This window comes from Euprymna scolopes, chromosome 20 (assembly GCF_053919585.1).
Source record: "Euprymna scolopes isolate OS-2025 chromosome 20, ASM5391958v1, whole genome shotgun sequence".
NCBI lineage: Eukaryota > Metazoa > Mollusca > Cephalopoda > Sepiida > Sepiolidae > Euprymna > Euprymna scolopes.
Window position 1 is genome coordinate 3,061,590 of NC_136501.1, and position 26,099 is coordinate 3,087,688.

Below are 26,099 nucleotides of genomic sequence, written 5' to 3' on the forward strand. Positions count from 1 at the left end.
AGCAATGTCCGGCATATCGTGTTCTTTCTTTCTCTTATTACAAGAGATCCTAGGCAACCGACCATACAGACAGCTAATGGCTGGATGTATTTTCCAGGTTAGGTTTAACACTACCTGAAACATTCTAGTGTAAGTTCTATCTAATTTACTTTCATGTTTTTTTTTGGGGGGGGGGTTCTAGGAGTTCATGCTGGTGAATCATAAAGCAGCACTGTCTCCACTGCAGCTCTAAAAAATTTTTTTCTTGATCTGTTCCAAGAAGGCATATTTCCATATAACTTTCAGCCGATTAAATGGCCTCCAGGCCTTGCCTATTCTGATGTAGACACCTTTTTCAATGTATGCGATGTGGCTACCAAAATATTCGAAGTCATGTATTTGTCTGAGTGGTGTTCTGTCTAGTGTTTCAATTGGGCCGGTTTGGTGGAAGGACATATATTATTTTTAGTTGTGTTTGTATGCGGTCCAACCATGACAGCTGACTCTTCTAGGACATGTAGCAACTTTTGTGCATTATCATTGTCATCAGCTAATATTGGAAAATCATCAGCGTAATTGACATCGGTAATCTGCCTTGATGGATATCGTCTGCTTTTTGCTGGAGACAATGTTAGGCCGTATTTCCCATATTATTGTTTCTCTAGTCTTGATAAATGTTAACGTATTAGTAAAAACGGGTTCCAAGACAAAACTTTCCATTATGAATTACTATTGTAACAGAATCGCTGACGCATGTGTAACAGCAGCGACATCTCACATATGCAAATGACCAAGCTGTCGAGCGAGGTGACGTCATAACGAAGGAAGATGAGGGGAAAAAGCGGAGAAAGTTTTGGAACCACGTGGCGAGTGACATGGAAGCACATGTCGGTATGCGATGAACTTTTAAAACAAGATGCAATCCGAACTTTTAACAAAAAAAATGGTTGGACGACCATGTACGTGAGGCGAGCTGCAGACATAGCGACTGGTTGTAGTTGCAGGTAACTGACACAAGAAAAACTCAGGGATGCGCTTATATTGTCGCTAACTTAAAAGTTACGTATCCATGGTTTTGAAAGTACCATTAATAAATGCCTTGTGTTTTCACTGAAAAAAAAAGAAAGCTGAGTCGAATTTCTTTCCTTTGTTTTTTTTTTGGGGGGGGGGGGGTTGCGACTTTCTCTGCATGCAACGTGTTGGGTTCGAGTGAAAATGTAACGGCCACGTTATACTATGGCCTCGCAAAAACGCACTAATTCTCAAAAGGTAGTTTAAGTGTTATTCTAAAAAAATAGTTATAATCTGATTTGGCCGGATTCAGAGCATTTTCCCCTGCCATATTAATTTTTTTCTTTCTTTCGTTAAATGAGGTTTTAGATTATCACGAAACTCCTGATGTAGTTTTGTGTATATGCCTGTCATGGGGACGGGTCATTGGTTAGTATTACAAAAAATTCAAAAGTGTAATTCATTTGCGCATCGTTTTTAATGGCGATTGTGAAGGAATGTAAATATACACACGACTCCCCATCATCACGCATAGCGTACAAGGTTTTATAGATTTTATTTTGGCCTAAGATACAGAATCATCGAAGCAGGATGGGAGTCAGCCAGTCATAAATGAGGACGAGATCAAAACGGAAACGAGATTTTTATACATTTTCTTCTTCATACATTCAAGCAACTCTATTGTTTGTGACGGGACTTGAGCACATGACAACGGTTAACGTATATTTAAAGACAACAAAACTTGTTGCGGTTAGTTTAAGCTACTAGTTGGAATGCAAACACTTAATTATTTACTTGTCAACTAACTTATCAATTGTCGATACCCAACACAGACTTCTATTATTGTACCTAACCGTCAACCTTAAATTTGAAAAAGGATATTATGTGATATGTTACGTATGAGCTTAGTTTGAGTTTGTTTGGTTATTTTACGGCATATCAACGTTTTGGGGGATTATTTAATGCCGATTATAGTAATTAAAAGTGCTTAAAATTATTTATTTCTTCAAATAATTTTTTTATGTTTGGTTTGGTTGTTTTGTAGAGGAAAAATATGTTTTTGACTTTGCAGAACATTATTGAGTTTAAGAAAAGGAAAGGAAAAACAATAACACCAATGTTTGGTGCATTTTAGGTCAGGAAGCCAGTATCTTCAGACAGTCTGAACTGGTAGCACAATTTTTGACCTAGTAGTATGATTTTGAAAAGGGATTTTAAATGCGTTACACATCTTTATAAATGCACCGTGTTTGCAATAGATTTTTGGTCAGCCTGTGACACTTAAGGTTCCAATAGAGTTTCAGCTTCGTTCCCTTATTTCTAATAGGGGGTTCTGTCCGTCCCTTGATATTTCATCCTTTCATGTCGAAACAGCAATTTTCATCATTATATGCGCAGATTGAATGGATGATTCTTAAGAATAGATTATATGGACGTATCTTAAGAATAGATTAAATGGACATATCTTAAGCATAGATTACATGGACGTATCTTAAGATTAGATTAAATGGGCGTATCTGAAGAATAGATTAAATGGACCTATCTTAAGATTAGATTAAATGGACGTATATAAATAACAGATTGAATGGACGCATCTAAAAAATAGCTTCATCCTTGTCGAATAAATGCCAAGCACTTTAGCTACCGATCTTCTTGAAATCATGATACGGAACGTGATCTCAACGATTCTTAAATCGTTATATTAAAGCACGGAAACAAGAAACCGATTCCTTTGTCGGCGCAATTATAAGCAATCTACAAGGGTCGCTTTGAAGACGTTCACGGCTTTATGTGCCAGCAGTTCATCACCATTTCGCCATTCATTGCATCTGTTCTTTGATAATATCATGAAGCCGTTTCAAGTTCACCATTAAAACGTAAAAAAGAGATGATTCAAATATTTTATTTTTTTAGCAACAGTTCTGAAGCATCGAATGATGTTCAAAATATATTTTTACTCGGGCATGATTGATGAACTATGACCGAAAGGTTAATTAGGGTCACATAGTAGTAGACGTCTGATTGGTTAATATATCAGAGAAAGAATTAAAGAAACGTAATGGTACAATGAATATGAGTACATCCGGGTCCTTCCTCCTTACAAGAATATGATTGGCTTGTTAAGCCATAAATACTGACTGGTAGGGCCACCTGGGATAAACATTAAAAAGTACGCCACAAGTCTAACGCTAAGGAATACCAGCTCCGACTATAAACATCCGTTCAGTAAGACGACTTATCAGATTATTATTCGATGTAGCAAAGTCCACCCAGCAACTTCAAACGAATATATCCTTTTCTCAGGACATATAACATAACCTTAGCAAGACATGAAATTTAAGATTCTGCTTAGATAGTCACGCTTAGACATTTGTAGGCATGATCTAGAAACACTAGAAAATACCTAGACGGGGCTGGGATTCTACTCTTGGGGTCAGGGTTAATAATGTATCCGGAACATTTATCGAATAAAGAGCTCAACACTATGTTATATTTTCAGTCGAATTTGTCATTTTGTATTGCTTCGCATCGTCTGAACAATCGTCACATTTTTGTCAAAATATTGTTCATGGTTAGAACTGATTAAAATTTACGATATGAAAGGACAAAGGTCAAGATCAATTTTAAGGAAAGTATTAGTCCACCTTCCCAGCAAATGGAATTGTGTATTTTTAGCCATGAAGCGTAATGATGCAATGAATATGAGTACATCCGGGTTCTTCCTCGTTACAAGAATATGATTGGTTGGTTAAGCCATAAATACTGACTGGTAGGGCCATCTGGGACAAACGTCGAAAGGTACACCACAAGCCTCCCACAAAGGAATACCAGCTCTGACCATAAGCACTTATTCAATAAGACGACTTACGAAATTATTATTTGGATATTGCAGCAAATGTCACTTAGCAACTTCAAACTTAAAAAAAAATCTAATCTATATATCAATACAAGTGAGTGTGTGTGTGTGTGTGATGACATTTCTCAACCTGTATACTACACGAATGTTTGATCTACATACTTGAAGTTTGATATATAGAATATTCAGACATGTGGAAAGGTTTTTAATCCGTTTTCTTTCCAGAATAAAAGCTGCTAAGGGGTCAAAATTGGAATTCTCTTCCGAGTCCCTGCTTCCCCAACTGTACCGACATGCAGAAGTTCAAGTGTAACGTGAACCGACATCTTGCTGCCCAACTCCCTACACAGTACCACTGATGCTTATGTCCCTGATAGTAGCCCCCTACAACAAAGTGGCAATGTGCCTTGTTTTGGGTGAAAATGCAATAAAAAAAAACAGTCGTTCAGTAAGAAGACTTATCAGATTATTTTCGAAATATAGCAAATGCCACTCAGCAACTTCAAACGAATATATCCTTTTCTCAGGACATATAACATAACCTTAGCAAGACATGAAATTTAAGATTCTGCTTAGATAGTCACGCTTAGACATTTGTAGGAATGATCTAGAAACACTAGAAAATACCTAGACGGGGCTGGGATTCTACTCTTGGGGTCAGGTTTAATAATGTATCCTGAACATTCATCGAATAAAGAGCTCAACACTATGTTATGTTTTCAGTCGAATTTGTCATTTTGTATTGCTTCGCATCGTCTGAACAATCGTCACATTTTTATCGAATAAAGAGCTCAACACTATGTTATGTTTTCAGTCGAATTTGTCATTTTGTATCGCTTCGCATCGTCTGAACAATCGTCACATTTTTGTCAAAATATTGTTCATGGTTAGAACTGATTAAAATTTACGATATGAAAGGACAAAGGTCAAGATCAGAGTCACAGAAAAAGGTCACACTTGGCAATAACCTAGGTTCTGTTCATCGTAAAGAATCACTACCTGGTCAGCGAGAGAAGTCTTGTATTTATACGACCTTAAACTTGACTTTTGACCATGTTCGACATTTTGACGAAATTTCAACTTCCTATGTTTGTGTATGATATGTACAGCTAATTTTCTTTGATGACAATTACAGCCATGCCAAATTTGAACCCGTTCAGATTCAATTCATTTCAATTCATTTTATTTGGTAAAAAATAAAAATTTTTACTTCAATTGCCATGTAGAAAAAGAGTGTAAGAAATTTATACAGTAGTCCGGCATCTGTCCGAATTCACTTTGAATCGTTGCATTCTTGGTGTATTTATTACATCATTTGGAAGTCCATTCCAAGGTTCAAGGATCCTGATTAGGAAAGCTGGCCTCTTCTAGTTTAATCGAAATCAGTGATGAAATAGTTTCTTGTAGTATCACCGTAGATGCATTTCTGGTGCATAAACGAATAATATGCCCGAGGAGTATCAGAATGTCTATTTAGGTCGTTATAAATAACTTTTGGGCTATCAACGTTTCAAAAACATATCTATGACATTTATGATTAACGGAGATTTGGTATCTGTCTGAAGTTGAAACATTACTACCACTTCTGTTAACGTATTATTAATGCTAAATTCAGTTCATTATTTCAGATTCATGTGATATACTTCAATGCTCACTTCATGAATGGCACTGTAGTATCTGTTCTGTGTCATGATATTGCCTTACTAAATAAAGGGCGAATTATCGACGTTTCTATGGAATTTTCGGGAGTACTTCATACAATATGAAGTTAAACCCAGATATGACTTTTGCTCATTCTTACGTTGTCAAGTATAGATCTCACGTTCTTGTTTTAACAAAAAACATACGTTGTTAATTTATCTACTTTGAATATCCATTACTCGAATTTTTTTTCTTTTTTTTTTTGCTGGATTATCCTACAGACGTATGCGCCATTTTGTTGATGACCTTAAATAATACGTGTATCTTCTCTGGTGTATCTGCAAGGATTAGTTTTATCATTTCAACTATCAAAATCTAGTCACAGGATGAAAAATTAAACCTTCTCCTGTGTTCAGTGTCCAGTTCTCACCTACGTAAAAAATAACCAACACATTTAGTAGCTTCACCTTGGTTTCGAGGGAGATGTTTCGGTCTCTCCAAGCAGTAGAAATCAGATGATGCTTCAGAAGACCCCTCAGAATCTCATACAAGGATCATGTTACCAACAATGAAGTCTGCCGAAAGGTCACTCGGCAAGTGCATCACTGACTCCAACTCATCTATCCAGCTGACTAGAACACGTGACAGACAGACACGTACTTCCGATGAGCTGGTCAGATCTGTTTCAGTGCAACTTCTGCAGTTTACACCTCGACATATTTTGACAACTTTATCGAAACATAGCTTCACATCTCATCTCATCTCATCATAGCTAGATCGATAGATACAAAGATAGATAGCTAGATCGATAGATAGATGAATAATAGCTAATTTCTCTTTGTTCCATAACTATATAACAAGCACAAACTGGTAAAAGTATTTGAAAACGGAAATCATAAAATCCTATGGAACACGGACGTGCAAACAGATAAACTCAGGCAAGCAAGACGACCATATATCATAATAGTTAACGAAAAGGAAAAGTCCTGCCAGCTCGTAGATTTCACCGTTCAGCAGACCACAGGGCGTATATCAATGAGACAGAGAAACAAACCAAATACACAGAATTTACCAAAGAGAAAGATAAAGACAGTCAAGATAACACAAATAATAATGATGCTGCTGCTGCTGCTGCTGCTGCTGATGATGATGATGATGATGATGATGATGATGATGATGATGATGATGATGATGATGCTGATGATGATGATGATGATGATGATGATGATGATGATGATGATGATGATGATGATGATGATGATGATGATAAAAATAATAATAGTAATAATAAAAATAGTAATAATAATAATAACAGCAATAAGAAAAACAATAGTATTAATAACAGTAAAAGTAATAATAATATTAATAATAATGGTAATAATAAAAATAATAGTAATAATATTAGTAATAGTAATAATACTTATAATAATAGTAATAATAATAATAGTAATAATAATAATAATAGTAATACTAATAGTAATAATAATGGTAATAATAATAGTAATAATTATAGTAATAATAATAATATTAAAAAGGATAATAGTAAGATGAATAGCAATAATAATAGTAATAATAATTATAATAATAATAGTTATAATAAAATAATAGTAACAATAAAAGTAATAGCAATAGCAATAGTAAAATAATAGTAATAATATTAATAATAATAGCAATAATGATAGTGATATTATTAATAGTAATAATAATAGTAATAATAGTAATAATAATAGCAATAATAATAATTATTATTATAATAATAGTAATAATAATCATAATATAATAATAATAACAAATAATAATATTAATAATAATATAATAATAGTAATAATAATAATAGTAATAATAATAAAAATAATAATAATAATATAATAATAATAAAAATAATAATAATAATGATATAATAATAGTAATAATAATAATAGTAATAATAATAATAATAATATAATTATAATAATAGTAATAATAATAGTATCAGTAATAATAAAAATAATAATAATAATGATATAATAATAGTAATAATAATAATAGTAATAATAATAATAATAATAGTAATAATAATAATAGTAATAATAATAGTATCAGTAATAATAATAATAATAATAATAATAATATAATTATAATAATGATAATAATAATAACAACAATAATAATGACAATAATAATAATAGTAATAATAATAATAATAATAATAATAATAATAATAATAATAATAATAATAATAATAATACGTAGCAGAAGAAGAAGAAGAAGAAGAAGAAGAAGAAGAAGAGCAGTATGCTTGGAAATATGCAAATAACTGCATCTCGTGACATGGAACCAAGAACATTAAAGTTGCATTGCTATAAGGTCTATATCCCTTCCCTCATCCCCTCCCATAGCCCCACCACCGGCCCCTCCCCTAAAAGACTCATACAAAATAGTCGAGAAGGGTCAAATAGGATGGAAAGGCCAAAGAGAGAGCACTGATCAGACAATCCGCTGGACAAGTGCGAAGAGAAATGAGACCTTCAGGAGGCTTATTGCTACTAGAATTCCGGTGGAGACCAATGGGCGTTGCCACCAGGAAATCAATGGTAAGTGGCTGTTGCGATAATGCAAATTCATTCGCAAATATTATTGAAAGAAGAGTACTGGACAGCTGGGGAAACTTGTTGTCACTCAGCTTCCAGGGAACGCCACTGGTTGTTTTCAAAGAGTGGTCTTTGATGACTTGTGAGTCAATAATAATAATAATAATAATAATAATAAATAATAATAATAATAATAATAATAATAATAATAATAATAATAATAATAATAATAATAATAATGATAATAATAATAATAATAATAATAATAATAATAATAAATAATAATAATAATAATAATAATAATAATAATAATAATAATAATAATAATAATAATAATGATAATAATAATAATAATAATAATAATGATAATAATAATAATAATAATAATAATAATAAATAAAAATAATAATAATAATAATAATGATAATAATAATAATAATAATAATAATAAATAATAATAATAATAATAATAAATAATAATAATAATAATAATAATAATAATAATAATGATAATAATAATAATAATAATAATAATAATAATAATAAATAATAATAATAATAATAATAATAAATAATAATAATAATAATAATAATAAATAATAATAATAATAATAATAATAATAATAATAATAATAATGATAATAATAATAATAATAATAATAATAATAATAATAAATAATAATAATAATAATAATAATAATAAATAATAATAAATAATAATAATAATAATAATAATAATAATAATAAATAATAATAATAATAATAATAATAATAATAATAATAATAATGATAATAATAATAATAATAATAATAATAATAATAATAATAATAATAATGATAATAATAATAATAATAAATAATAATAAATAATAATAATAATAATAATAATAATAAATAATAATAATAATAATAATAATAATAATAATAATAATAAATAATAATAATAAATAATAATAATAATAATAATAATAATAATAATAAATAATAATAATAATAATAATAATAATAATAATAATAACATTAATGATAGCAATAAATTTATTCGTTATAATTTGCGTTAGAATATGAAGAGAGTTTCTTCTTAAAAACTTCCATCCATGGAACATGTTACCAAGGGTATGCTTTCCTGTGGGCTATAACATTGCGTTCAAATTCATTATTAACAAGTGCAAATCATAACCCTCCCAAGTAATTCCATTCATAAAATTGAATCCTCTCATAATATTCTTCATCATTCAACGTATATTCTATCTTATTATAAACCCTTATCTTAAGTGTGGTAATGTTTTTGAAGCTGATTTTTTTCAATATTTCTGAAGACTGATTCGCAGTTTAATTTGAACGTACTTAACAATATTTACTTCATAACATTGTTTTGATAAGCTTTGAGCATTAATTTAAGGAGTGCATAAAAACATGCACACATTAAGTAAAGGGCAGACAACTCTTCATGTATTCTTTGCCAATATCTTGTGTTAATCACTAATTTCTTGTTCTTTTCCAGATATTTTTGTTCTTGCCAATGCGAAATCGGAAGGCATTCCTGTTGTTTACTGCTCAGAAGGGTTTTACGAACTCACGGGTTTTCGTCGGAGTCAGGTGCGGGGGAAGCCGAGTACGTGCAGCTTCCTTTACGGGGCGCTGACCAAAGATGAAGCGAAGCAAAGGATTAAAGATGCCCTTCAATTCCAACAGGAATCGAGGGTTCAGCTTTGCTTGTACACCAAACTCGGTAAGTCGAATCCATTTGCATCATTGACAGGACAAAAAAAATCATGTTATCTTTCTTTTGCTTTTTTTTTTTTTTTGAAGGTCCTTCTTACAGAAGAGTACTCCACTTAAAGTGTACTAGTGCTTTTCAATAAAATCATTCATTTTTTTTTCTTTATTATGTGAAATAAGGCTATGACTTTGGCGAAAATAGTGTGTATTGGTCATCCATTGTCTATGTCCCTGGTTCCCGAGCTTCTTTAGAAGGCGACACATTGTTGGGCTCTTTAAATTTCCACAGGATTAATATTCAACAATGCTTACCAATATTTATTCTTACAGAAGATTCAAAATATCTAATAATTGAAATAATATTTCTTCTGTATATGCATTATTATTCATCGGACTACTGTTCTCATCTTGAGAGTGATTTTCGAATTCAGAAACGTAATATTTCTTCTGTTTTGTCATTTAAACATCAATACCACGTAAATAATAATCCACGAGTATTTATTGACACAAACAATTATAACGATATGAAAACTGTTTTCTTTCCTGAGCAACTTGTAACTTTCACGCATAACCTATTCGTGAAACACCAGTAATCATTTCGTGGCACACATATGTGCCACAGAACCGTGATTGGGATATCCTGTTATTCTTATGTTATTCTTAAACACGTCCCATTTATTGAGCAGGGAGACCCGACATTGCACGGGATTGAATGAGGATCAACGAATGTTCCACACTTTTAATACTAACATTTCAGAATCCATAGTGAACGAACTCACGCGCGGGCGCTCACACACACACATGCGGACACGCATACAAAGTGCTTTTTATACATAAGTAGAAATATATTTTAACAGTATCGTTTCATCATCAACGTTTTATCTATTGTCGCGGTTTGAACTCATCACTCGTTGTCTTGACACGATTACAACTCAGAACAACAACAACAACAACAACAGCAACAACAACAGATATTGTTGGACAGCAAAGCGACAAAATAGCCTTGGTAGCCAGATCATATAAAATCCAGTGCAACATCTACTCCAGCCTACGTTATCAGTTCTTCCGAGAATTAATAACCGCAATTTGCATTTCCTGCCAGCTATTTGTTAGTAGCTTTGCAGTAGTAATAAAGCAGGACTTATTTTCTCTTGCGGATAAATGGCCCTGATGAAAGATTTAGGGACCCACCGACTAACTAGCTTACAAGGTGTAGTAATTTAAATTGTCCCCTAAAGAATTTCATTTATAAACGTGTATGTTCATGGTCAGTGAACAGAGAGAACACTGGAAGAAACAAGGAAAAACCTCTCTCTCTCTCACACACACACTCACTCACTCTCTCTCTCTCTCTCTCTCTCTCTATATATATATATATATATATATATATAGTAAATAGTAATTTATAAAATATATATGGCAATTAAGCTACACAGAATATTCCGCGTTTCATCCACGCTAGGATCGCGGGTGAAATGCGGAATATTCTGTTTAGCTTAATCGCCATATATATTTTATAACTTACTACCTAGCTCTACCTACGTATTGAGCACTGTTGAAGTAAATACTTAAAGTTTACGCATAAATTTATACTTCCGTATATTAATTTATGTGATTAAATTAAATAATCATATCTATTAGAATGGTAACATCTTAAAAATGATGAAAAAGAAATGAACCATATTCGGATGTTATAAAATAAGTCGATTAAAAGAATCAAGAAATGTAATAAAACTCGAAGCGCTTTTCGTCAGACAAACCTTTCAAGGATATATGTCTGAAAGAAGGAAAATAAACTTATATATATATATATATATATATATATATATATATATATATATATATATATATATATATATATATATATATGATTGTTGAGCTGGATTAAATCCGACGATATGAAATAAAATGGAGGTGAAAGGACCTGAATATTCAACGTTTCGCCCGATTTATGCGGACTTTTTCAATGACCATCCCTCTTGAAAAACCCGCGTAAATCGGGCGAAACGTTGAGTATTCAGGTCCTTTCACCTCCATTTTATTTCATATATATATATATATATATATATATATATATATATATATATATATATATATATATATATATGCTCGCAATTAGTCAAAATGTCATATTCAAAAAAAAAAAATCACGTAAATTGATCAAGTAGTTTCCGTTTATCATTTTTTTTAATGTATAGAAATTTCTATATACATAATATATAGAAAGGCAAGGTGTCCACGTATGTTTCTAGAATAGTAATTTCATGGTTATGGGAGGAGTTGAAGCATAAAAACGATATTGTTGTGTATTTATATTTAATATTTTAATATTTTATATTTCAAGCGGTACTCCGCTCTTGATCGCAAAAAACTATCAAAAAAATATATATACTACTACAAATAAAAATATATAGTGATAAATCGTAAGATATAGCGATAAGTCGTAAGATATAGTGATTAGTAGCAATGTATAATGATAGTTAGTAAGATATAGTGATAAATCGTAATATATAGTGATAAGTCGTAAGATATAGTGATAAGTCGTAATATATAGTGATAAATCTTAATATATAAGTCGTAAGATATAGTGATAAGTAGTAGTATATAGTGATAAGTCGTAATATATAGTGATATATCGTAATATACAGTGATAAGTCGTAATATATAGTGATAAATCTTAATATATAAGTCGTAAGATATAGTGATAAGTCGTAAGATATAGTGATAAGTCGTAAGATATAGTGATAAGTCGTAATATATAGTGATATATCGTAATATACAGTGATAAGTCGTAATATATAGTGATAAATCATAATATATAAGTAGTAAGATATAGTGATAAGTCGTTAAATTGAGCATTTAAAAACTAAATATTTTTTTGTAAACTAAGCTTTTAAATATCATCCTAATTAACAGTTACATTTTGCCATGTGATTTCGGTTCGTTACCGATGTGTATTCGAAAGACTTCAAATCCATGGATCCACAGTAAAATGCTTTCTTTTTTTTTTTTAATCTTGACACCTTTTATCTAGAACGTTAGGCCAATCATCGATATTGATTAATGAGTGTCAAGTCGACGGCGAGGCACACACCTTGATCATTAGAAACGATGCTTGCAATTAGTCATAATATTATTATTTAAAGCGACGACTCAGCAGTAACCTGTTAGCATCTGACTTGAAAACGACTATGTTGTAATCACATGAGAAGCAGCCCTGCGATATTGTGTTCCACAGGCGGGTAGTTCCTGGAAAGAAACTCATTTATCTCCAGGTACACAGATGAAGAAAGGGAAATTATATTCAGTGGTTGTAGCTAGACGAATGTTTGTTGTGGGGGGTTTACAAGCAGAATCAGGGATTGGAGCTCAGTTGAGTACCCACCATGAAAGTAAGGGTCTCAACGGAGCTAGCAGTTTCTGGGACTGCTCCATGCCGAGTGTGGGGGAAAAAGGCTAAAGGGTTTGAAAAAAAACGCGAACACGTGAATAGTGGCCTGCGATTGATTGTTTTCCATCCAATCACAATGCACGTAAAAATGGCTCAGTTGTAATAATGTCCAATACCTTGTGCCTGTGATTTTGACGTGGATAAAAAAAAATCAGTATATGATTTTTTAAAAAACTTTAATTGACGCCAATTATCAAAATGCAATCAAATTCAAACTAAAATTAAAATAAAAATTAAGCGATCGAAGAAATAGCTAAAATGAAAAGATATGTTCACAGGCATCCCATACGCGCTCTGTTACACAGGCAATCAGTCGATTTGATAGATTTGATGCGGGACTGTTGAAGTAAGAATAACTTTTCACCTGTGAAAATGATGTTATAGAGCGTGCCTTCTCTGATAAAGTTTAACGAGAGTTGATTTCTGATGAGTCTCTTTGCAATCATAGGTGCAGAGAGAAGCTGTGCGCTTTTGGAGCTTATAGGGTGATATCTGTAGGTCACTTTGACATATTCTTTGCATAGAACTTATTGATGTTTGTGCTTTCTTTGTCCTTTGTCTCATGGATCTTCTTGGATTCCGCCTGATTTCTGGTTAACGCAAGCCCTTCTCAAGTTGCTCTATGATTAATCTTCTCTTCAACCCAACAAACATTGTTAAAAATTATTATGATTAGTTTTCTGAAAAATAAGAAATCATATATTACATTATCATATAATGAGAATAAAATAGTAAATTTATTTTAATATTTCCGAAATTTTGTAACAGGACTAAACTTATGAAGACATGCTTGCGGTGAGGCTAAAAATTAAAACATGAACTAATAGCTATTACGTTACGCATGCATATTCGTAATGCCGTCGTTCGACCGTCACTTGGCAAATCTCGTTTTTTCAATTTTCACACTTTGCACCGATTTTCCCCTGCTAAAACCCAAATATAAAGTTTTGCATGGGTTCGAATACCTTATATATTAAGTCTTTAGACCAAAAAACTATAGGAGGAGTTTGGGAGACAAAATGTTTTGGAACAAATATATATATATATACGCACACATAAATATATGTAGAAAGAGGTTTGTGTTTACTATAAACTTTTTACGCAAATATTACACAAATATAAATCATGTAGAATATCTGCATGACTATAATTACACGTAATAGTTAACTAAAGATGATCATCTCATAAGAAAAGCGAAAAAGCTAATAGGGAATTAATTAAAATGAATGTTTATAAGAATATGCATATAGATGGCGCCATTAAAAACATCATTTCTATAAAGTACTAGCCTTCAAATGACACATGCCAAATGAAGCTGAATGTACACCATTATTCGTGTCTGCATGATCATATTTAAAATCAGCAGACAACCTTTTAACCGTTGTTTCCGACCGAGCAGAGTCCGAATAACCCTTATAAAACTATAGCTTTGCATGAATAGTATATTTTCCCATCAGAAATTAATGCTCTATTAACACAAGTTTTTCCATTGTTATTAAAATTTACAACCGTAGTTTCGCTTAAATAACTGTAATTTGTAAATTAATAATACAACTAGGCTCAAATTTTGACATGTGCCAGTTGAAGGCTAGTACTTTATAAAATTATAATGATTGTTTTATTTGTGATGAGATCTGTATATCAGGTCCGGGATTTATTGAGTGATGAGTTTTATTTGAAATGTTATAAAATATGCGCCGGCATGTTATTGGCGTGTTATTATTCTGTGCCTTGCTCGTGAGAAGAAATTGGCTAATAGTTCGAAAAATGCGGAATATGTCCGTCTGCAAACTTGTGGGAGAAATCTCGTTATGTATATATATGGGTGCCAAACTTGATGTCGTTTGAGATTCCTTTCTTCTATTCGCTTCTCTTCTGCTCTCTCTCTCTCTCTCTCTCTCTCTCTCTTTCTCTCTCTCCTCCTCCTTCTCTCTCACTCCCTCTCCCTCCCCCTTTAATATCCGTTGCTTGTTTTTCTTGATATTCTCTTTTCGTTAATTCAAGACGAATTCCATCGGATGTCAAATCAACAACGAAGCCAGAATTACTTCACCGGAATTTTTCGGCATAGCTCGATGGTGAACGCAAAGATGAATTTTACGGGAGGATCAAGATTTAGTGTATGTTCGTTAATATTTACTGTTACCGACATAAAATTATTTTCAACGAAAAAAAAAAAAAATAGTTGGGAAATTGGTCCAAAACAATTTCATTGTACTTTACTTACTTATTTGTGACCTATTTGCGTAAGAAAGGGCAGAAGTTGAGTATTTGACTTTTACTCGATTCTGCTCCGATTATGTATTTATTTTCTATCAAGAATCAAAATGACTGCGGCGTATTATCTTTTTTACTCAATAACTAGTTACCTAAAATTAATTGATTTTAAATAGAATATTTAATCTTGTCAGCATTAGACAAAGCCAAACTCTTTGCCATGAACTTTGCAGCTAATTCTACACCCAGGATCAAAGCCGTCAACCCCCAGTATTTCTTCCTGTATCTGAAAACACGCTATGCGACATACAAATATCTGTACGCGATGTTGCCGAGCTAATCAAGAACCTTGATTCCAGTAAAGCAACTGGCCCTGACGGCATTCCAATTATAGTGCTCTAAAAAGCTTCAATCAGAACTAGCGCCCATACTTACATAGTTATTTAAGCATTGCCTTAAAGAGAAGTGCTTCCGAACACCATGAAAAATCTCATCAATATACCCTGTATTTAAAAATTCAGGTGATCACTCATCTCCTTTTCAGTACAGGCCAATAAGTCTCCCGTGCGTCATGAGTAAATTGCTGGAATCTGTGTTGAATAGAGAAGTAGTCAACCATCTTAGCAAAAATAACCTTCTTAGTGACACGCAATATGGTTTCCGGCCAGATCTACAGCAGACGTACTTACAGTTATATCACAGGATTAGTAAATCTCTCGACAGAGGCTTCCTCTCTAGAGCAATTGTTCTTGACATATCAAAGGCCTTTGATAAGGTATGGCATAACGGTCTACTTCATAAGATCTTCAGCTACGGTATAGCTGGAAATGCCTTCTCAATTATAAAATCATTTCTCTCTGATAGGTTCATAAGAGTAGTGGTAGATGGACAGAAATCAGAAGCTCACAGTATAAATGCTGGAGTCCCTCAGGGGTCCATCCTGGGCCCAACTCTCTTCCTGCTCTACATTAATGATTTTCCAAATCACATCCTTACATCATTCAGAGGCATTTATGTTGACGACGCTACCATCTATAGTAGCACATCAAAGACCGTAAACGACCAAATTCTCTCTGATTCTCTCTCCTCTGATCTTGGCCACGTGGTACAATGGGGAAAGAGGTAGCTGGTTGCTTTTAATGCATCTAAAACCAAGCTTCTATCTTTACATCATCAACACTCTGATTCCCATCTGGCATCAATCGAAATGAATGGCTCTCGTTTTGGGGAGATTTCATGTTTTGACAAGCTTCTTGACCTGTACTCCGATCTAAAATATATAAAATCCATTGCCAAGGTCGCTGGAAAAATGGTGGGATTCTTCTACCGCTCCAGTAGATATCTCACTGCTGATGCAATTCTCTACCTATATAAAAGCCAGGTTCGGTCAACGATAGAGTACTGTTGCCACATCTGGGTTGAATCCGCTGGCAGCAACTTACCCTGCCTTGACAGAGTTCAAAATAGACTTTGTAGCTTAGTGGAGGATGCCTTTTCTCTTACCTGCAACCTCTTTCTCACAGAAGAAATGTTGCGAGCCTGTCTCTGCTTTATCGTTATATCCATGGCAGGTGCTCGTCTAAGCTTAAATCTATGCCGCCCCCACCAAACTTTCACGAAAAACAATCGTCTAGCCAAAATCGCTATCAATAGTTTCCCACACTCTTTATCTGTGCCTAAACCTAAATGTAGATTCCATTAACAAAGCTTCTTTCTTAAGACTGCACGCATTTGGAACTCTCTTCGGTTGGCCTGCTTTCAAGCTGACTGCAATCTGATTGTCTTCAAGTCCAACGTAAACAAGTTCTTGATGAATCGTCCCCCTAAGTAATCCAACTTACAAAAATCCCACTACCTATATTTACTACGCTATGATCACATTGACTAATGTATGCTCATTAACTCTTATCCTCGAGTGGCCTCCGAACCTTGATAAGTGATGATTCCTGTGTAAAAAATCCTTCGCCTTTATTAATATTTCTGTTGCAACAAAACCTTTGTTTCTCAAGTCTTGTCAGGTACATTCGGTTATTTACGTTTGTGCTTTTATATTACCGATTGCATTTGATTACACTATTTCACCGCCATATATATATATATATATATATATATATATATATATATATATATACTTTCATATGCCAGAATAAGCGAATATGATTCACACACAAAAACGAAAAGATGTGTAACATTTTCATAAGAAAAACAGTACAACGAAAAGGAAGCACCCATGGGTTATCACCGGTAAGCGATCAAGAAACACGATCAATTAATGAAAGTCTCTTTCATATCATTTACATCCTTTGGACTACTGTTCACATTTTGAGTGTTATTTGCACAACGTTTCGGTTGCTGTAATATCTAGTCTTCTTCGGGTGTCCAACACAGAAATCGTTCTATCGTACTCGTGAATCTGTACGGAATTTTGAATGGAACATTTTTTTTTTAATATATATATATATATATATATATATATATATATATATATATATATATATATATATATATATATATATATATATGAGAGTAGCATGCTCTCGTTCAGTCAGCCATGACAAAGTAGAAGTCCTGAGTAATTCGCAATTGTACTTTCAGTTAATTTGTATTTTTTGTACAAGGACCCGTGGCACAGTAGATAGAGTACCTGGTACTATTCAGTTGTCAAAAAGTTACATTCTTCTGAAGATTGAAGGTTCAATCCTCAGTGCAGGCGACCCAAAAATACAGTTGCGAATTACTTAGGACTTCTCTCCAGTTATGGCTGACAGATTAAGAGCATGGTACCCTGTGGATTTAATAAAGTTTTTCTTCGAAATTTTGTGCAGATTCCCGAGTTCGACAGAAAGATTTTCGAGTTCGACAAGACACTGCTGAAGAAGGTCGGAGGTTACATCGACTAAAACTTTAAGCAAATTAAACTCAAGATGAGAACAGTAGTCCGAAGAATCCAAATAATACGAATAATCAATCCTCATCTAAAAAATTCAAAACCGTAAAAGTCGCTTTGTTTTACATACGAGTGTGGTCTGCCTTTTTTGTGGTCTGCCTTTTTTTGTTGTTTTTTTTTTTTTATCGTCGCCTTTTCTATTTGGTCGTTTCTTGCATAGTCTGGTGGCTGCAATCTTTTATTAATTGAAGGCGAACAAAACACATGCATGGAGATACAAGGTGACACATTCACGTTCACAAGTTGAGAGACAAAAAATTCATTTCTTCGAAAAAATGGACTAGAATTAGTTCTTTCTCACTTAATTGTCTTAGTTTTAAAAAAATAGTCGACCGACAGATAGGTTTCGGGGAGAGTTCTATTGTCGGTATTTCTGAATCAGTTGTTTCCTTGGTGCAAACTGCCTCAAAACTCTGTGTCGAACATGTGAGGTAATTTCCATCTAACAATTTGACACCTTCTCGCGTGTTTTGTTTAAAGGGGTTGACCTCTGATTTTAAAGTGTATTTTAATTTGCGCTGTGCTTAAATTAAAACGAAAACAAACATGGCGCTATGGTGCTATTTAGAATCGGTCAAAAAACTCGAAAACATTAAAATCTACAGAATAAATATCACTGTTACATTTATTCGGTAAATTTCTGTAATTATTTTACTTTTTTCGCGTTTGTTACGATTTTCGGGCTTCTAAAGGCAAGAGCACCATGGCGCTATTTTTTTCGTTTAAACAGAAGTTTGTATCCCAACCATCAGCAACCGACCTGAGATAATATTGTCAGCATTAGAAAAAAGCCAACTCTATGCGATCAGGGCTGCCCCCCCCCCCATATTTATTCCTATGTCTGAAAACACGTTATGTAATATACATCTGTGCGTGATGTTGTCAAGCTAATCAAAAACCTTGATTCCAGTAAAGCAACTGGTTCTGACGGTATTTCAATTATAGTGCTCAAAAAGCTTTAATCAGAACTAGCGTCCATACTTACAAAACTATTTAAGCGTTGTCTTAAGGAGAATTGCTTCTTTTTTTTTTTTTTTTTTTTACAAAGTGATCATCACTTATCAAGGCCCGGAAGCCACTCAGGGATAAGGGTTATTGCAAGTACATTACGTTAGTGTGGGGATTTGATGAAGTGTTTACTTAAGGGGGCGGTTCATTAGGAATTTGTTAACGTTGGACTTGAAGACATCCACGTTGTAGTCCGGTGGGAAGCAGGCAGACGTAACAGAGTTCCACAGGCGTGCAGTTCTAAGAAAGAAGCTTTGTTCATGGAATCCGCGTTTTGATTTAGGCACAGATAAAGAGTGGGGGAAATTTTTGACAGTGGATTCAGCTAGACGGGTGTTTTTCATGAAAGATTGGCGAGGGGGACCAGATATTGGAGCTCAGACGAGCACCTGCCATGGAAATAACGATAAAACAAGGATAGGCTCGCAACGTCTCTTCTGTGGGAGAGAGGTTGCAGGGTAGAGAAAAGGGCATCCCCCACTAAGCCACGAAGTCTATTTTGTACTCTTTCAAGGCAGGATAGGTTGTTTTTAGCAGCTCCTGCCCAGATATGGCAACAGTATTCCATCCTTGGACGTACTTGTCTTTTATATAGATAGAGAATTGCATCAGTAGTGAGATATCTTCTGGAGCGGTAGAAGGATCCCACCATCTTTCCAGCGACCTTGGCAACAGACTTTATGTATGTGTTCCACTTCAGATCAGGAGTAAAGGTCAAACCCAGAAGCTTGTCAAAACACGGGGCCTCACCCATACGAGAGCAATCCATCACAATTGATGCCAGATGGGAATCAGAGCGTTGATGATGTAAGGATAGGAGTTTGGTTTTGGATGCATTAAAGGTAACCAGCCACATCTTCCCCCACTGAACCACGTGCTCGAGATCAGAGGAGAGAGAATCAGAGAGAACTTTGTCATTTACAGCCTTTGATGTGTTGCCGTAGATGGGCGTGCTTCCCAACACCCTGAAAACCCTCATCAGTATAAGCCGTATGTACAAATTTAGATGATCGCTCATCTTCCTCTCAGTACAGACGAATCAGTCTCCTGTGCGTCATGAGTAAGTTGCTAGAATCTGTGTTAAATAGAGAAGTAGTCAACTATCTCAGCAAAAATAACCGCCTCAGTGACATGCAATATGGTTTCCGTTCTGCTAGATCTACAGTAGATGGGCTGGCAGTTATATTTCATAGGGTTAGCACATCTCTCAATGAAGGCTTCCTTTCTAGGGAAATTGCTCTCGACATATCAGAGGCTTTTGATAGGGTATGGCATAATGGTCTACTTCACAAGATTTCCAGCTACGGTATAGCTGAAAATGTCTTTTCAAATATTAAATCATTTCTCTCTAATAGATCCATGAGTAGTGGTTAATGGGTAGAAATCAGAAGCTTACAGTATTAATGCTGCAGTCCCTCGGGGTTCCTTCTTGGGCCCAACTCTCTTCATAATCTACATCAATGATCTCCCAAATAATATCCTAAGATCATTTATAAGCAATTTATACTGATGACACAACCATCTATGGCAACACTTCAAAGGCCATAAACGACCAAATTATCTCTGATTCTTTCTCCTTTGATCTCGATTACTTGGTGCAATGGGGAAAGAGGTGGCTGGTTAATTTTAATGCATCTAAGAGCAAGCTCCTATCTTTACATCATCAACACTCTCATTCCCATCTGGCATCAATCGAAATGAATGGCTTTGGGAATCTCCATGTTTTGACAAACTTCTAGGTCTGACATTTACTCCTGATCTGAGATAGAACCTGTACATCAAATCTGTTGCCAAGCCTGCTGGGAAAATGGTGGAATCGTTCAACCGCTCCAGTAGAGATCTCACTGCTGATGCAATTCTCTACCTGTATGACAGCCAAGTACGTCCAAGAATGGAGTACTCTTGCCACATCTGGGCATCTGGACAGGAGCTGCTAGAAGCAGCTTATCCTGCCTTGACAGAGTTCAAAATAGACGTTGGAGCTTAGTGGGGATGCCCTTTTCTCTTCCCTGCAACCTCTTTCCCACAGAAGAGATGTTGCGAGCCTGTCTCTGCTTTATCGTTATTTTCATGGAAAGTGCTCGTCTGAGCTCCAATCTACGGTTCCCCCTGTTATGGCTTTCACAAAAAACACTCGTCTAGCTGTAACCACTATCAATAATTTTCCCCACTATTTATCTGTGCCTAAACCTAAATGTAGATTCCATAAACAAAGATTCTTTCTTAAATCTACACGACAATGGAACTCTGTTCCGTTTTCCTGCTTTCCAACTGACTACAATCTGATTGTATTCAAGTTCAATATAAACAAATTATTGATGAGCCATCCCCTTATGTAATCCAATTTACCAAATCTCCACTACTAATGATGACTATGACATGTTTCCCTTGACCACTGTACACTAATCAATCCTTATCCTCAAATGGTCTCCGGGCATCTATAAGTGGTGAATCCTTTGTAAAAACAAAGCCAAATTTAGTGAGAAATGAGACATGATTTTTGTTCACATTACATTTATAGTTCGCATATTTGTTGCGTTGATATACAGGGAGCAACGATGGAATTCCAAAGACAAGCAAGCAGAGCAATAAGACTATTATAAAATCCAACATTTAAATACCACTATAATGAAAAGGTATGATTTTGATGCCAGTCAAATGGGTCGACGGTGTTTGCGTTGCGGGGGGGGTACAAGTGCAGCAAGTTTATCGGAACACATTCTGTGGTAGTACTTGTAAATCAAGAGCAACGATGTAACTGTGGCGATGCGACAGTGGTTGGAGCATTTCAGATATGGGATCTATAAAATATCATTGTTGCCTCCTGTTTAAAAGGGAGAGACTAATAGTTGATACACCATTCCACATGTGGCAACGATGATCCAGGTACGGGAAAATTCTGTCTTTGTAGATATATAGAATACAAGTAAGTATAAGTTTTCTAGCTTGGTACAGGGAACCCACTTTATTGCAGCAGATTTGCAGTATCTTCTATTTACTTATTTCATTTCATGTTGCCAGTGAATGTCACAATGAGTCGAAACGTTGGACTCACAAGAAGGGTACTAGCGGCTATGATAGTAGGTGATTGGAAAGGTTTCTTAGACTCGTGACCGTGATAGGTTCGACATTGATCTTAGTATTGTTGACTAGAATTAGGGTTTTGGTTAATGAAGATCGTATTTTCATCGTGTGTTTATTGTATTTTTCTTAAACACATTTTTTACTCACATTCACCCCTAATAAGACATATCGCCACTTGGATGTAAGGGGCAACTATTTGGGCCCATGCTTAGGAAAGATTAATCAAGATGCTGGTTTATATTGCATTTAAACTTCTGCATATCAGTGCAGTCAGAGAAGCAGATAGCAGGAAGGGAATTCCAAAGTCTAGCTGTTCGAAGGAAGAAAATATCATTTCTGGCATTTAGGGACCTCAACATTGAAGAGGTAAGATTTTGTTGCTTAGCGGTTTGTATGTCAAAGGGGCACAAGTGAAACGAGTTCATCAGAGCACATTCCATTAAAATATTTGTAAAACAGGCACAGAGATGCAAAATTGCGGCGATGGAACAGTGGTTATCTAAGAAGGATCTAATTATATTTAGTATACGTCCATGTATACCATACGATTTAATTTTCATTAGCAGACCTTCGTGCCAGACTTTGTCAAATGTTTTAGATAAATCAAGGGCTTCGCCCGACTTATACAGTGAATGGTAAATGCGTTCAGAGATGACTATTAAAATATCTGCAGCAGAACAACAGCTTAAATCCATACTTTTTGTCAAAGATTTGCTTTGTGAAGTGGTGGACTAGTGCTTGATTAATTAAGGTTTCAAAGATTTCAGCTAAGACGGGGGAGGAGACTGATAGGGCGATAATTGAGAAGGTCAATCTATTCACCAGAATTATTGTACACTGGTAGCATAGAGGCCATCTTCCGGTTATTAGGGAAAACAAGATTCAGTAAACCATTTATAGCTGAGCATTTATTAATTAGTATAGCAGGGATGAGATCAGGTCTACACGCCATTAGAGGTCTTGAAAGTGATATTGTGGACATGAGAACGGGTGATTTTCACATCATTTAGTGTGGCTTCCGTCTGCATAGAGAAATTTAGTAGGGAGTTGTTTGTTGGCTCTAAGGTGGAATTGGAAACGAATCGCCGGGCAAGCAGTTGCTGTGCATGCGACCTTATGGTTGTGGGATAGTGGGGGAATTACTGATTTTCACTACACTATTATAGATTTTCCAGAAATCACAAATTCCTATCTTTTGCGATTCTATGCGTTCCCTGGTTATTTTAGCATGCTTTCTTTCTCTCTTACAATGATTTTTAGCATCTATGAATGTTTGTCTATTTGTATTTGACTTATGACGTACGAACCGCATGGAATGCATGCTGTCTTTGTGCGATGACAGCTGCACAATCTGTAGTGAACCATTAGGGTGAGTGGGGCGTGCTATAATACGTAGGTGTGGGGGCATTACTTTAATGCCCACTTCACCAGAAAGAGAGAAGGTATTGGTTGATGGGACATTTCTGATGTCTTCTCTGATGGCTGTCCAGTCAGTCCTTTTGTAGTACCTTGTTGTTTTGAGCTCATCCCTTGGGGTTGGGATATAAGTGTGATGTCAACTAATAGCACTAGGTGGTCTGCGTTTTCAAATGGACTGTGAGCATTAGTCGCACAATCCTAGGGTACCGTGGTGAGGAATAGGTTTAAAAGTGAAGCCTAATGGTGTTAACGGCCTGAGGGACGAGTTGGGATCTGTGTGAGGGAATAGGCTATAGAGAAGCTATAAGTAGAGAGTTCAGCTGCATCTGTGAAACCTGAGAAACCGATTTTTTTAAACTAATTTTTACGGTGGACATTAAAGTCACCACACATGTATTTAGGCGTTGCTATCTAAGGAGAGTTACATCTATACTATTAGAGACATGATCGATTGGAGTAGTCTTGATTGAGGGAGAACGGTAGTTAAACACTCATTTACAACAAATATAAGTTTTGTGAGCAACACTTGTTTCGTTATTTCACACTCGTCATAAAGTCTGTAGCAGTCGAAATTGCAACAAACATAAGCAGGAGCGAATTCTTGCGGCTAGAGATTTTGAATCCACTTTCTTTTTGGCGTGTCCAACCAGAAGCAAGCTCTCAGTCACGTGACCGATTGTATAAAATGTGAAATCGGAAACAAACTCTCTCCTATTTTTCTTCCTGGTTCTGACTGACAGCGCATTCCTCTGTTGGAGCGCGACCTTGCCTGGTCCTTTGGGCCCCGGGCTAGCGTGAATACACACAAACCAACATGGCTATCTTCACCACACGTGTCCACTGAACACTTTTCTCTTTCTTTCTCAATAAACCGGCCTGTTTCATCTACGTCTCCACATCAGAAATTCTTTCCACGACTACTACGGATACAAGCGCTCATGAACACTGTTCGCCTTCAACAAGCTTGTCTAATATTCAATCTACGTTTCCACACGAGAATATTTTCAGCTTCTTACTCGTTTCTCTCCTATCGAAGATAACCAATAAAGCTGCTTTAAATGTTAGAATGAGACATCTTTTCTTGTCTTCATATTTAACTAAAGGTCTTTCTTACCGTTAAATCTTAAATTGTTATCGAGTGTTTCAAACAGTGAATTCCTTTTTATCAAATAACAGTAATAATAATTATGTAGCGGATATAAACGTGTTCGAAATTCCGACCTAAAATTAATGCAAATACAGGGTTACACTATTAAAGGTCCACCGTGTGTAAATACGTGTGTACTGAGTGTTTAGAAAAGTTCGTTATTATGGTTGTATTCAAGTAAGCATCAAATATTCGTTACGGAATCAAATTCTCTTACCTCGAGAATGCATGCATGCGTTTCGTGTTTGGTTCACAGAGCCATGTGCAGACACGTCCATCCATTTGCGTGTCGAGGCGAGAAGAGAATGAAAAGGAAGAAACGGATAGTTAGGGTCAAAAGTCACACAAACTGAAGGTCTTGCCATGTCATCGGTCACGTACCAATCGACATTGCTTTGCGTGTGTGCTATACTACATATGCATAGCTTGCTTTGTATCTGTGTGTTTCTTGGCGATATTTTATTTATTTTCCGTATCCCATTGTGGTTTGGTTTTCCGATTAATACGTGCGTCGTGCAATTATACTATAACAGCGAAATTCAGAAAACGAAAAATCGATTTTAAAAATGGCATCTACTAACTTTTTGTGTGAATTTCATCCAAAAGCATGATATCTGCTTAATAAATATGTCAGAAGTACTTAAATATTATCACATTATTTAAAAATAAAAAACAAAAAAAGAACACGTGTTTTGAATCTTTATCGTAAAAAGACCTTCGCCATATTTCTTTGGGTACACGTGACATAATAACAAGGGAAATAACTTAGTTATACTAAAAACAAATTTATGATTGTCAATTCACAATTAATTAAAAATTTATGATTGTCAATGCACAATTAATTAAAAATTTATGATTGTCAATGCGCAATTAATTAAAAATTTATGATTGTCAATGCACAATTAATTAAAAATTTATGATTGTCAATGCACAATAATTAAAAATTTATGATTGTCAATGCACAATAATTAAAAATTTATGATTGTCAATGCACAAATAATTAAAAATTTATGATTGTCAATGCACAAATAATTAAAAATTTATGA

General features: G+C 34.5%; 1 protein-coding gene across 2 annotated transcripts in view; it reads left to right on the plus strand.

Annotated features, from left to right (window-relative positions):
- The window catches only part of LOC145241295 (voltage-gated delayed rectifier potassium channel KCNH8-like), a 504,754-nt gene that overhangs the window by 236,226 nt on the left and 242,429 nt on the right, over window positions 1-26,099 (plus strand). For both annotated transcript variants that reach the window (XM_080104041.1, XM_080104042.1), the window contains exon 2: window positions 9,563-9,790. In XM_080104041.1, coding sequence (XP_079960167.1) covers window positions 9,563-9,790 — 228 coding nt within the window. The remainder of the gene's footprint in view (window positions 1-9,562; window positions 9,791-26,099) is intronic.